The sequence below is a fragment of the Camelus ferus genome, chromosome X (genome assembly GCF_009834535.1).
Source record: "Camelus ferus isolate YT-003-E chromosome X, BCGSAC_Cfer_1.0, whole genome shotgun sequence".
Taxonomy (NCBI): Eukaryota; Metazoa; Chordata; class Mammalia; order Artiodactyla; family Camelidae; genus Camelus; species Camelus ferus.
Genome location: NC_045732.1, coordinates 23,032,632 through 23,044,906, shown reverse-complemented (window position 1 = coordinate 23,044,906; position 12,275 = coordinate 23,032,632). Strand labels below are relative to the sequence as shown.

Genomic DNA, 12,275 nt, shown 5'->3' with positions numbered 1-12,275 from the left:
GGCTACTTCACGCTAAAAAGCAGAGCCCGGACGCTGGACGGCGCGGCTCTAGTCGCAGTCTGCTGTTGTTGTTACGTTGCTTGCCGAGGTTCGTCGGGTCATGGTGCCATCCTGACTGGAAAGAGGACGCTCCCGGGAGACGAATGAGGAACCACCTCCTCCTGCTGTTCAAGTACAGGGGCCTGGTCCGCAAAGGGAAGAAAAGCAAAAGACGAAAATGGCTAAATTCGTGATCCGCCCGGCCACCGCCGCCGACTGCAGTGACATCCTGCGGCTGATTAAGGTAGCGGGAGGCACGGGATCCTCCCGGGGCGGGAGTCAGGGGATGAGGTCCTTGTCTCCGGCAGGTTCCGCTTTCTCCGCCCGCCTTCCCCCGCCCCGGCCGGAGACTCCGAGAAGGAATCGCCGCCTCGCCCACCCCATTCCCTCTGAGCTGGCCCGGTCGGGGCCTCACTTACTTTTCTTCTTTTTCCCTTTCTTCTATGTGCATCGCCCCAGGAATTGGCTAAATACGAATACATGGAAGAACAAGTAATATTAACTGAAAAAGGTAACGCGTCAGTGGCGGGGCGGGCGACGAGCGTCCGGTGCTTTCCACCTTGACCGAGGCCAACACTGTCCCTGTTGCCCCTTCTTTCAGATCTGCTAGAGGATGGTTTCGGAGAGCACCCTTTCTACCACTGCCTGGTTGCAGAAGTGCCCAAGGAGAACCTGACTCCGGAAGGTAATTGCCCCCCACTTCCAGAAGCTGGAGAGACCAAGTGTTGTGTAAGACGTAGTGTCTGCTGTGTAGAACCACTGGCAACACAGGCTCGAGTTACCTACTGAGAAGTTGGCCAGAAAAATAGCCAGCCAGTGTTCCAACTACTGAGGGAAAAAAAAATAAATGTGCTGCACTTAATATTAGGGCGGGTTAAAAGAGCTATTTAAGTATCAGCGCTGTGGAGACCCTCAAGAATTTGAGCTGATTAAGTAAGTATCAGAATGCTGTGGAGACCCGGAAAAATTAGGCATAAAGTCGTTTGTTGTAATTCAGTTTCATAAATGGTTCTTATTTGACCCTAACGTAACCTTTTTTGTATTTGTGTTAAATCACATTTTTTTCTTTAATTTGTCCCAATCTTCAGGTTACAGTCTCTAGCTTCGCCATGTACATGGCCCTTCCGTGTACATGGATGGGCGGGGAGGTAACTAAAAGATCCTTTACACAATAAAGTAGATGATCATGATAAATGAGGTAAGGCCCTACTATCACACACTTAAAACACGGTAGATCAGAAGCTCCATTGTACTCGCTTCCTGTTTGCAAAGGACTATAAAATGGCTAGAAAGTTTAATTTGAAACCTTTGCCTCCAATTGGAATTACAGACACCCATTAAAAGGGAGTCAGATGCTTTTTTTTCTTTCTTTCTTCCTTTTTTTGTTTTTGTGTATTTTCTTTTTTCCTTGCTGGTCCTTGTTGACTGGTCAGAAGACAGAGCTAAAAGGGGAAGTTGGCGGGGGGAAGGGCACTTAAGTTTTTTTTCTGAGGTCATTTCCTCAAGCTGGAAAAAATGAGCAGAAAACATAAGGGATGAGGTACTTTCTAGAGGTATGTGGATGTTACATCATACCTGGATACCTCTGCTGCTTCCAGTTTAAAAACTGAGAAGAGCAAATTGAAAATGTGTGAATTGGAAGGCAAGTTCTGAAATTAAACATTGTACTTTTGGCCTGATGTCCTGACCTTAAGGAAGCAGAGTTTCTAAACTACAAATACTTACTATTCTGAACTGCCGTGTAAACCTGACTTATTCCCAAGTCAACATACCAGTATATCAATAGGATGTGAATAATGTGTGTGTTTAAGACCATAGCACTTTCTCTCTGGCAAGTAATGAAAGCATTCTCACTTCCTGAGTGTGAGATCCAACAGATTGCAGAGTGGCCAGTCTACGGTTTTAGCCTGGCTTCAGCTAGCTCTAATATGTGCTTTTTGCAAATACATTTTCTAAGAACAGTGAGATCATCCAACAGTGACCTGGACTGCACTAGCATAAAAGTCAAGACAGTTCAGTCCAGTAGCTTATTTGTATAATACATGCATGTATATTTTTAAAAACTTATGATAGGCTTCTGATTTTGCAGCTACAACTTTGACAGATTGTCTTTCATCCATAACGCGTGTGATACTCTTATTACAGGACACAGCATTGTTGGTTTTGCCATGTACTATTTTACCTATGACCCATGGATTGGCAAACTGTTGTATCTTGAGGACTTCTTCGTGATGAGTGATTACAGAGGTATGGTTGAGTTCTGGCGGGGTAGCTGCTCTAAAGAGAAATCAGGGCTTGAAGTGCTTTAAAATGACTTTTAAAATGGTACTTCTTTTTCCTTTAGGCTTTGGCATAGGATCAGAAATTCTGAAGAATCTAAGCCAGGTACGTCTAGGTTTTTTGGTTTCTAGATTTGCAAGGGGTACTGGATTATCTGAATGACTGAATCAAAATTGGGTCTTGAAAAGCAGGTGAAATGTCACTGAGTTTGTGTTTTACTCTCCCGTGTACCAGGTTGCGATGAAATGTCGCTGCAGCAGCATGCACTTCTTGGTAGCGGAGTGGAATGAACCATCTATCAACTTCTACAAAAGAAGAGGTGCTTCTGATCTGTCCAGCGAAGAGGGATGGAGACTCTTCAAGATCGACAAGGAGTACTTGTTAAAAATGGCAGCAGAGGAGTGAGGAGTGCTGGTGTAGACAATGACAGCTTCCATTCTATTTTAGATTAAATTCTCAACTTATTCTGCTTTCTATCCTATTCGTAGTGAAATAATAGAATGAGCACCCATTCCAAAGCTTTATTACCAGTGGCGTTGTTGCATGTTTGAAATAAGGTCTGTTTAAGATGGCAATCCTGTATGCAGGTTGGAGTCAGATTTCTCTTGAACATCTTTTGATAAACAACAAGGTGGTATGATAATGTCTATGAAAAAACTTCATTCTTGTGAGTCATTTAAATGTGTACAATGTACACACTGGTACTTAGAGTTTCTGTTTTGATTCTTTTTTAATAAACTACCCTTTGATTTAATTGTTTGGTGTAAGCCTTTTTACTAATCCCTTATTTTTTAGACACTTCTCTCTGTTGAGTGCAAAATAAAAATGGCCAGGAAACATAACTTTAAAATTATTTTAAGAGTTTTTAACCCAATTTAAAGTGCCTTATGGTCAGGAGCTGTGCTGTGCTGGTACTCTGAAAGTCTAGAAAGAAGCCAGTTGAATCCCAAAGTTATATATGTAGCAACATGTAAAATATAACTTTACATTGAGGACATTGTACACTTAATCCAACAGAATTTGCAGGAGCTTAGAAACTAAGGCCCACAATGAAAAAGCTTATTTCTTTTACGAGTGAAAGAGGTGGAAATGGGATTCTGAAACACTGGAAATTGGGGGGAAAAACATCTTGCCCACAACAACCTCATCCCACACAAAATACTATTCTGGAGGGAAACTGCTAATCGGGCAGCAACAAAAATTCCACATTTGTATAGGAAATTTGTAAACTAAAAGAAAGGCTGGAGTTGGACACAGGTACCAATCGGAAATTTGGTACTGCGTTAACACAACGGGTTTCTATGTCCAGAAACAATAGGAGTGAAAACTGGGGGGTGGGGAGAAGAAGTGAATAAAAGCTTTCTCCAAGACTGAAAAAGAAACTCCTAAAGATGCTTGAAGAGGAGACAGTTTTAGACAGGTGAACTCCTTTTATTACTCATAACACTGACCTAAATTCCTAAACCCACTAATTCCCACAATAATGAAAGTGGTAGTTAATACCACTGCAGTGATTTCCAAGATTACTGTTTTCCAAAAGAAGTCATCAGATAACTAAAAAGCAGTACTCTTTTCTGTGTTCTCCAGGAAATAAATACTGGGCTTCTCAGTCCAAGGGGGATTTCGTCCTGCAGCCCTTGGTTTCAGTGTCTTTTATGGTTTCCTAAATTAGAGAGTAGCCATATAAACAAGTGGGTTCCTGGACTGTATTTAACAGGTGAGCTTTGGGATTTACTGGTGGCTTAGAGAGCACGTCATGAAAACAGACTGAGTCCATTCTCAACCAGGGTCCTGCTAGGATGGCAAATAACAAACTACAGGAGAGAAACACTGGCAGGCATAAAAAGAGTTAACAGTAACAGAAGGAGCTTTGTGGGGAAAGAAGACATTTTGAAAATTGTGTTTTGGAAAGTGGGCCTCTTTGAGGAAAACAACTACATGCTGACTGTGGTTAAATATGTGAATAAATTAGATTAACCAAGTGAGTTACAATGTAACTCTTTGTTTTCTCAGTCTTCTTAGAGCTTAGCTCTAAAGGCCCAGTGTTGCCGCCATCAAAGCTTTTATGAAGTTTCTGTATCTACTTTAAAGAAGTCCCTTAAGTTAAAAATTTAGAACCAAAAACATCACAGCAACAGCCCACTGAATGTTCAACTCTTTTATAAAGATACCTCTTTAAAAACTGAACCATAAAACAAATCTGTAAAGCTTGAAATCACCAGGCAAGAGAACATGTTCTGAGGAAATTATATGAAAGGAAATAATAAACACTGATAAACCTGGAAAGGGGGCCATGGGGAGGGGTACATGTAAGTAATGCCTCTGTAAAGATAACTTTTAAATTACTGTTTTACTAAAATATTATACCTGACATGATCATTTAGGAAGAATAGTACTTCAGGCCTAAGGACTTTCAATTATTATATAAGGATATTTTGGGGTTTTCTCTATGTAGTTGTTTTTTTAAACTGTTATATACTAAGTTATCTCCCTTAAAAGAATTATAAAATCAAAATTTTTCATACTATTAAAACAGGAAGGAGCTGGGTTTGTCCACACAGAGACTTACGAGACATCCTGCTACACATCTGATTACAGGGTTGACAGTAGAGGCACCATCTGTCATGGTCCAAACCAGAGTCCAAGATCATCAACTGCTTAGATTCCATGGGGCAGCCTTTCTAGGGAAAGAAAGTAAGAGTCTTTTTCACAGAAATGCAGAAGCAACAATTCAGAAGAAACCTAATGATTTATTAATGCTTTACACCCACTCTACCCAGTCCTGAGTCCCCAGCAAGCCCTAAATGATGGCACTTAGCATTGCTCCTTGAGACAAGTGGCTGCTCAGAGCAGCTGAGGGAGCTGGCAGGGCCCTGGGAAGCCAGCCACCACCTACCAGCCAGACCCTAGCTCCTGTTCAGAGTCCGCAGGCAGCCATGTCTGCTCCTGGGACTCTACCAGCTTGACTGGCCTTATCTTTGTCTTCTTGCTGTTAGTGGACACTGAGACCCCCTAAATTAGAAGGCCCACCAAAGTGTGGGTCCTTCCCGCTGGCTGTGAAAGATTTAGCAGCAGAGGCAGAGGGACAAAGTGAAAAAGTTGCTTTATTTTCCAAAAGAGGAAAAGGAAGAAAAGCACTTGAGCGACGAGTCGCCAGCCAAGAAGGCCGGCAGAGACAGCTCCAGCTGTGGCTCAGGCCACGTGGACTTTTATGAGAGGCTTCTGCCATCATGTCCTCCTTCCAGGTGTGATGGAGCCAATCAGCCCTTGTATGGGCTTTTCAGTCCTGGTATGGGCTTTTCCGGTTGTTGTCATGGCAATCGTCAACTGTCATGGCGCTGGTGGGTGTGTCACTTAGCATGCTAATACATTACAATGAGTGGATGAGGCTCAAGGTCCACTGGAAGTCAAATCCTCCACCATCTTGGGCTCCGTTGGTTCTCACCAATTCTTGTTTCTTCTCATTGCAGCTGCCTCCTGAGACTTAGATAAGAGTAACTGGTTTCTATTTGAGGGAGGGGCAGGGATATGATCCTGGGGGCAACAGCCTTGATAACAAAAATGGAAAGTTGCTTTTAATCAGAATGCCTTCAATCTGGTGGATCCAGCATCCCCCTCAAAAAACCATCTCCAAAGATTCTGTTCAGCCATGAAAGTTTTAAAAGGAAATCTCAGTTAATTGTTGAGACAGGGGGTCAGAGTCATCGCCATCCCCCAGTGCCTGCAGGCTTGTCCTAATCAACTGCTTGGGCTACTCATCTATGACTCAAGGAGGCCTGGGAGACTTCAGCTTTTCCATAAACTACAGGCAGGGGTTTGTGGTGGGGGAGCCCACAGGGTGCTGCTCAGTATCATTGCTTCATCATCTCTTCCTCTGGACTGTTATCTCAGGGTGACTCTGTGCTTCGTTCTCATCTCTTTTCTTTGTGCCGTGGGTCTGGGCTTCATGCCAATCAGCTGTCACCCACAGCTCTGGCTGATAGGCCCACACCCTTACCGAACCCAGCTGCCACTCGCCCCCATCAACATTGCCTCTGTTGCCTCATCTAACAACGGCCACCAAATGCCTTTCCTCACAGGGTTCTGCCAACACACTCTTCCTCCATCATCTCTTTCTTTCTTGTGGCTCACATCTGCTCAGCAAAAGTTTTAGTACCTTCCACGTGGTTATCAACATAATAGTTAATAAGAGCTAACGTTTACTAAGTATTCACCAGGAACTAGGCATTGTTTAGTGTTTTGTATAGTTATTATGTCACCTAATTCTCACAAACATCCGGTGAGGTAGATACTATTATTAGTTTCTTTTTATAATGAGAAACTAACCTTCAGAGAGGTTAAGTTGCCTAAGGCCACACAACTAGGCCTGGGAATCAAACTCCAAACCAAATTTCTCAAACCCCTGAGAGTTCACTGCCATATTCTCAGAGGACCTCATATTCTCTCTAAGAATGACTGAATTTGGTGTTTCTTTTGGATTATACTCCAAAGAATAATCAGTACAGTTGTCCCTAAGTATCCAACGGGGATTCTGGAATTGATTTTTCAGAATATTTTCCATCCACGGTTAGTTGGATCCACGTATACAGAGCTCACAGATGGAGGGCCAACTGCATAAGCGTTTTCTGGATCACTGAAATTAGTAGTTCTCAGTACTGGCTGCACACCAGAATCACCTAGAAAGCTTTTAAGAAATCCTAATGCCCCACCCTGAGAGGCTCTTATTTTAATTATATTTTAATATGCATTCCAAAGTAAAGCCGGGTTTCACTGCCACTGATCTAGATAATCACCTTGTAATCAAATCCTAGTCATAACTGTTAGTACAACCATTTCAGTCTGTGTTTATGCTGCTCACCTTGGCACCACGTCATTAACAACAAGCTCTTGCCAAGCAAAGACCAAGTGAAGTGACATTACACTGCATGAAGGAGAATCTCCTGGAGAGTTTTTAGAGAAAAATGGTGGGAGAATTGTGTCAGCCAATGGCATACAGTGCTGAAACCAAAAACATCCACCCCAGCCATCAGTACCATGTTCCTTTGCAAGCAGCAACTTCATTCAGCAAAACACCTTCCTCTCACATTAAATCAGTGTTGTCCCTTTGAATTTTATTAGTTTAGTAGTTTTGTTTGCATTTGACTCATAAATGTATATGATTTACAGTTGTATAGGAGCCACAAACATAAAATGCTCAAATCTATTTGTATGTCTATAGTAAATAATACAACAAGAATAATTTCAATCACCACTGGGGCTCTGTAAGAATTCTTTCCTTTGAAAGGGGTCCATGTTACTCGAGTTTGACAAACATTGCTGAGACCATAAAGCAATACTGTCTGCTTTTGTTTGGTTAAAAAAAGGCCAAAGGCGTCAGAGGTAAAACTTTTACCAATTGAGCCCCAACTTGATCAGATTTAGGCTTGATTTTTCAGCAACAATATTTCATAGATAATATTTTTTCCCATCAAGACGCATATAATGTCTGGTTATCTTTTTTTGTGATGCTAGCAGCCATTGCTATTAATACCTAGGTGCACTGATTCATTAGGAGTTTCAAAATGTGATATTCTATCATTCCTTCTTCATTTCTTACCTAAAATACTTCTGTAAAGAGAACTTTCTCCAATCGTGTATTTCATTACCATGAAGTACAGCTGACCCAGCAAAGGCAGGATAAATGCTTGAGACTGCCCTTTTATTTACTAGGTTTTAAAACACTGAATTGGCTTCCCCAGCATCTTCCAATTAGGTTCCCCCCCTCACGTATCTTTATTAACTCATGGACTTTTTCCGATGTCTCTTGATCTATTGCCATCATTTTTCTGATTGAAGCTTGGATTTCCCTAATTGTCCAATGGGAGCTTCTTCAAGTTGGCTTCAGAATCCTTGGGACATGACCCCAAAAGCCTTTCGTTGTTAACTTCCTTGCTCTTAAAATGTCCCAGGCTCATCTTGTACATTCCCTACCCCAGACTTGACATCAATGGCAAGGTAATTCTGAACTTCAGAGGTTTCCAGGGAAGCAACATTTTCTGGGAGCAAGCAGTGTTCACAGCTCTCTGTTTTCATAATGACACGGGCACGGCAGGCAGAGCCTTTTAAAGGGGGGCTGGGAGTGGTGGCATTCACCTCCAGCTTAGCTCAGGCAGCCTTCTACCAGCTGCGGGCCAGGCCTGTCTTCTTCCACCTCAGTGCTTATACTGCTTTCTTTCATCCAGTCAATAACAACAATAAAAGTGGTTTCAAAACAGCTAAATCTACAATGACAATGATCCTTGTTTGCAGAGCAACATGGTCCAGGGGCAGTTTGGGTTTGGTGGAAAGAATGCTCCACTTGGAGTCAAAGGAAACTGAATTAGATCCTGGCTCTTCTTCATTTATGGGGATAAAAATAAACTTCATTTACGGGTTTAAAAATAAACTACCTCAGAGCTGCTATAAGGACTAAATAAGATTATGAATATGAAAGTGCAGGATGTACATGATTAATATATTCTATGTGATACAGTAATGCTATGTTGAGCATCTACTATGTGCCAGATGCTGTGATTTTGTTATTTCATTAATCTCCATAACAACAATTTTCATTAATCTTCATAACAATCTTCATAGTGTAGGGTATTTGAAGGGTGGCAGAATATGCCACCCCAAAATATGCTACTTTGGCATAAGGATTATTTTGAGCTAAAGGCACTTGAAAAACAGCAAATGCAAGAAGGACATTCTAACCTCCCCCTTTTTTTTCTCAAAAGAGGAGAGAAAATTCCCATGTGAAAGATCCCTTCAGTGTACCAGAAGAAAAGAAACATTCGTCAACTGGGAGTCAAGTCCGAGAGAATTCTGTACAAACAGAGCTTGTTAAAACAATCCTCCTCTGCCTTTAGCCTCCCCATATATTTCAGTTACTTTTCTACAATCGTCCCTCTTCGTCCAACCTGTTAGAGAAGCTTTTAGGTTTTGCCATTTCTTTGGGTCTTTTCCTTCTGAGGGTTCCCATGTCATGTAAAACAGTCAATCAATTTGTATGCTTTTCTCCTGTTAATCTGTTCTATGTTAATTAAATTCTCAGGCCCAGCTAAAAACCCCAAGAGGGTAAAAGGTCAAGTTTGGCCTCCCCCCAACATGTTCACGTGGTGTGCTGGCCAAACAGCTGGGGTTAGGGAGGAACCTTGATCTGTAGAACCTGCTGATTAACAGGGTGCCAATACTTCCACCAAGGCTGATCTCAAACTACTAATGGTTTTAACAACTGGAAAATGCAAAGTTCCTGAAAATTTAACAAGCTCTCCCAAGCCAGTAGCAGCAGGCTTTGGCACACCACTAAATCAAGCCCATTTTAAAGATGAGGAAATGGAGGCTGAGAGAGGTTGAGCAACTTGGATTCACTACAGGGAGTGAGGGTTGGGGCTGTCACCGGTCTGTGCCTCCACAGACATGTGCTTTCTCGACCACACACCTGGCCCTCCTCAAAGCAGCTGACCCACAGTTTGATCTCTGACTGACTGATTGATTGAATGATGCATGCTTTGGCCATAACACTCAGAACAAAAATGTTTCCCTCCTTGACTGTCAACATCCCAAGGGCAGGGACGGGGTCCCATAATCTTTATATCCTCAGGGCCTCATTCCAGGCATGGCCCACAGTGGGCACTGAACAGTCAATGAATAAATGGAATAAATCAGCCCTAGTTCTAGGGAGAAATTGAGAGAATCAACTTTAATGTCATTCTTTACCTGTAGCAGGCATCCATTTTGAGAGTCACAAATTAATGGGGAAAAAAAAAGAAAGCCAATAATTATAGAGTGCTTTCTACATCCCACGTGTTACACATGGATTATGTCATTTCATCCTTAAAACAAAGCCATCCTTTTGTGCATAAGAAAGGTAGGGTGCAGGGGGTGGAGCAACTTATTCTGTGTTATACAACCAGAAGGTAATGTGGTTGAGATCTGAACTGGACAGCCGGGCCCCAGATACACCTCACAAACCACAATTCATTGTCTAGTTTAACCATACATAGTGGCTTTTAGTCATTAAAACTGGTGGTGCTTTGGGACTGACTGTTTCTTTGTCACCTGGAAAAGGTCTTGCCTGTGCTTAGATTAGTTGTGGAGGAGCTTGGGGAATGTGGGACTGTCGACTGCTCCCTACCTCAAAACTCCTCAGCCAGCTCTGAAAGAAAATTCGACTGTTCCACAGAAAACCAGCTTCAAGGCAAGACAAGTGGTTCAGGAAATATCCCACTTCACTCTCTCTTCCTCAAATGATATATGAGTTCTGTTACTAGAAACAAAAATGTGCTCTCCTAAATTTTCCACATGGGCTTCCAAGGAGTTGAACAACAAAAATCATTTTCCAGTTCCTCTGGCTTCAAGCCTGATTCCGGGACATGATCCAGCAATAATCACCATCCAAATGCCTGTCAGCGAGATGGTCGGTCCGTATGCTGGCATGCAGTACTGAGGCAGTCTTGTGCAATGTTGTTACAGCGTTATGTTATGCTCACACCCCGGCCTTGTTTCCTGCACATCTCGCAGATGCTTATCCACCAACAGGGTGTTAGCTGACAATCACTCTAAACAAGGCTGGACAAAAGAAATAATAGCGGTAACCCCGAGGAACTTCTGAAAGAATATACAGCTAAAATTCTAGAGTGTTCGGTCAGTTCAATATTCTCTGACCGGCAAGTCAAATGTCAGGCAGCATTTCTACCTTTTCCTCTTCTGCCTTTGACCTCTCTTTGTGCTGTCTTGTCCAGAACAATGTCACTTAACTCCTCTGTATCTTAAAACATGAAACACCAGGGGAAATTCTTACAACCCCTTAGTCCCCACCCCAACACCACTCCACCTCCCAGACGAGCTAAAAGCTTCAGGAGTGCTGTAGCACGCTGTTAGTTGTAACTGCTAAGGAGAGGCTGCCTACCCACCGTGCTATTGCTCCTCCCCTGGGATAGGAGAAACAGAATCCTATTGGTCTCAGGCCAAACCAGATGGAACTCTGGGGAAAAGTTCCCATCGAAATCCAGGGAAGTGGGGAGGAGAAAACTCCCAAGGGAAGAATCTAGGTGGTGGTGTGTGTGGTTTACATTCCTGTCTGTGTTTTAAGAGGTTTCGGAGCAGGTTTTAATTAACCTCCAGCTGAAACTTGCTGAACAAGTTTTGCAATTCAGGTTATTGTGTTAGTATTTTTCTGGGTGTATTGTCCTAGGTTTGAATTTCATGAAGTTTATTATTCTTTCTAACTAAAACTCAATGGGAAAAAAACAAATAGTATGTTTTAAAACTTCGGTATTTCCTGGTAATGGCTTGTAGGAAAAAATGAGATTTGGATTGAGAAAGGAAGTCAAAATTTAATATTTACAAGTGATAAGACAAAACCAAAAGTATTTTTTTAATAATATGCCTTTCTTCCAATGAAATATATATGGTCTTTTGGTTCAAATGATAATTATTTGAGACTTAGCTTTTAAAACAAACCCTAGGGGAGAAACTCAAAATATTATGTTTCTTTCTAGTCTACTTCATCAAGGCCTACATTTCAGAAACTACAGCACAATGTGATCTTTCTGTAACAATAACCACTGAATAATAATCACTCTGTCCTCAAAGGAGCCACTGACAAGAGTGGGTTTTGAGGATACTCGAAAAGATGTAGGCTGCTGCCCCAGGGGCCTCTGTCCCAGAACCCCAAGAATCATAGCTTGACATGATCTCTGATAAGTCACTTTACAGTTACTTATATAAGCCTCTGCCCCATGCAGAGAAGAGTCAACTAGTTCAAGGCCTTCAAACTGGGAAATATTTGCCACTTGAAGTATATGAGAACTTTCCAGGTGACTGAGTTTTAGGAACTTGGTTTCCAAACCTCAAATACCACATAAACTCTTTCTGGAAATAACCTGCCTGACGATGGCTCTGAGGTAAACAGGTCACGCTCAGTTCCCCTTGCC

At 42.3% G+C, this 12,275-nt stretch overlaps 1 protein-coding gene across 1 annotated transcript; it reads left to right on the top strand.

Annotated features, from left to right (window-relative positions):
- SAT1 (spermidine/spermine N1-acetyltransferase 1) lies at nucleotides 1–3,073 on the top strand. Its single transcript, XM_032475842.1, has 6 exons — nucleotides 1–283; nucleotides 499–550; nucleotides 641–724; nucleotides 2,185–2,286; nucleotides 2,384–2,424; nucleotides 2,554–3,073. The coding sequence occupies exons 1-6, from the start codon at nucleotides 218–220 to the stop codon at nucleotides 2,722–2,724; spliced, it is 516 nt and encodes a 171-aa protein (XP_032331733.1). The 5' UTR covers nucleotides 1–217; the 3' UTR covers nucleotides 2,725–3,073.
- Nucleotides 3,074–12,275: the final 9,202 nt, after the last annotated feature.

Coding starts and splice junctions, on each gene's coding strand:
- SAT1 (XM_032475842.1), top strand. CDS start 218: ATGGCTAAATTCGTGATCCGCCCGGCCACCGCCGCCGACTGCAGTGAC. Junction 551..640: donor AGTAATATTAACTGAAAAAG/GTAACGCGTCAG, acceptor CCCTTCTTTCAG/ATCTGCTAGAGGATGGTTTC. Junction 2,287..2,383: donor CGTGATGAGTGATTACAGAG/GTATGGTTGAGT, acceptor TTTTTCCTTTAG/GCTTTGGCATAGGATCAGAA.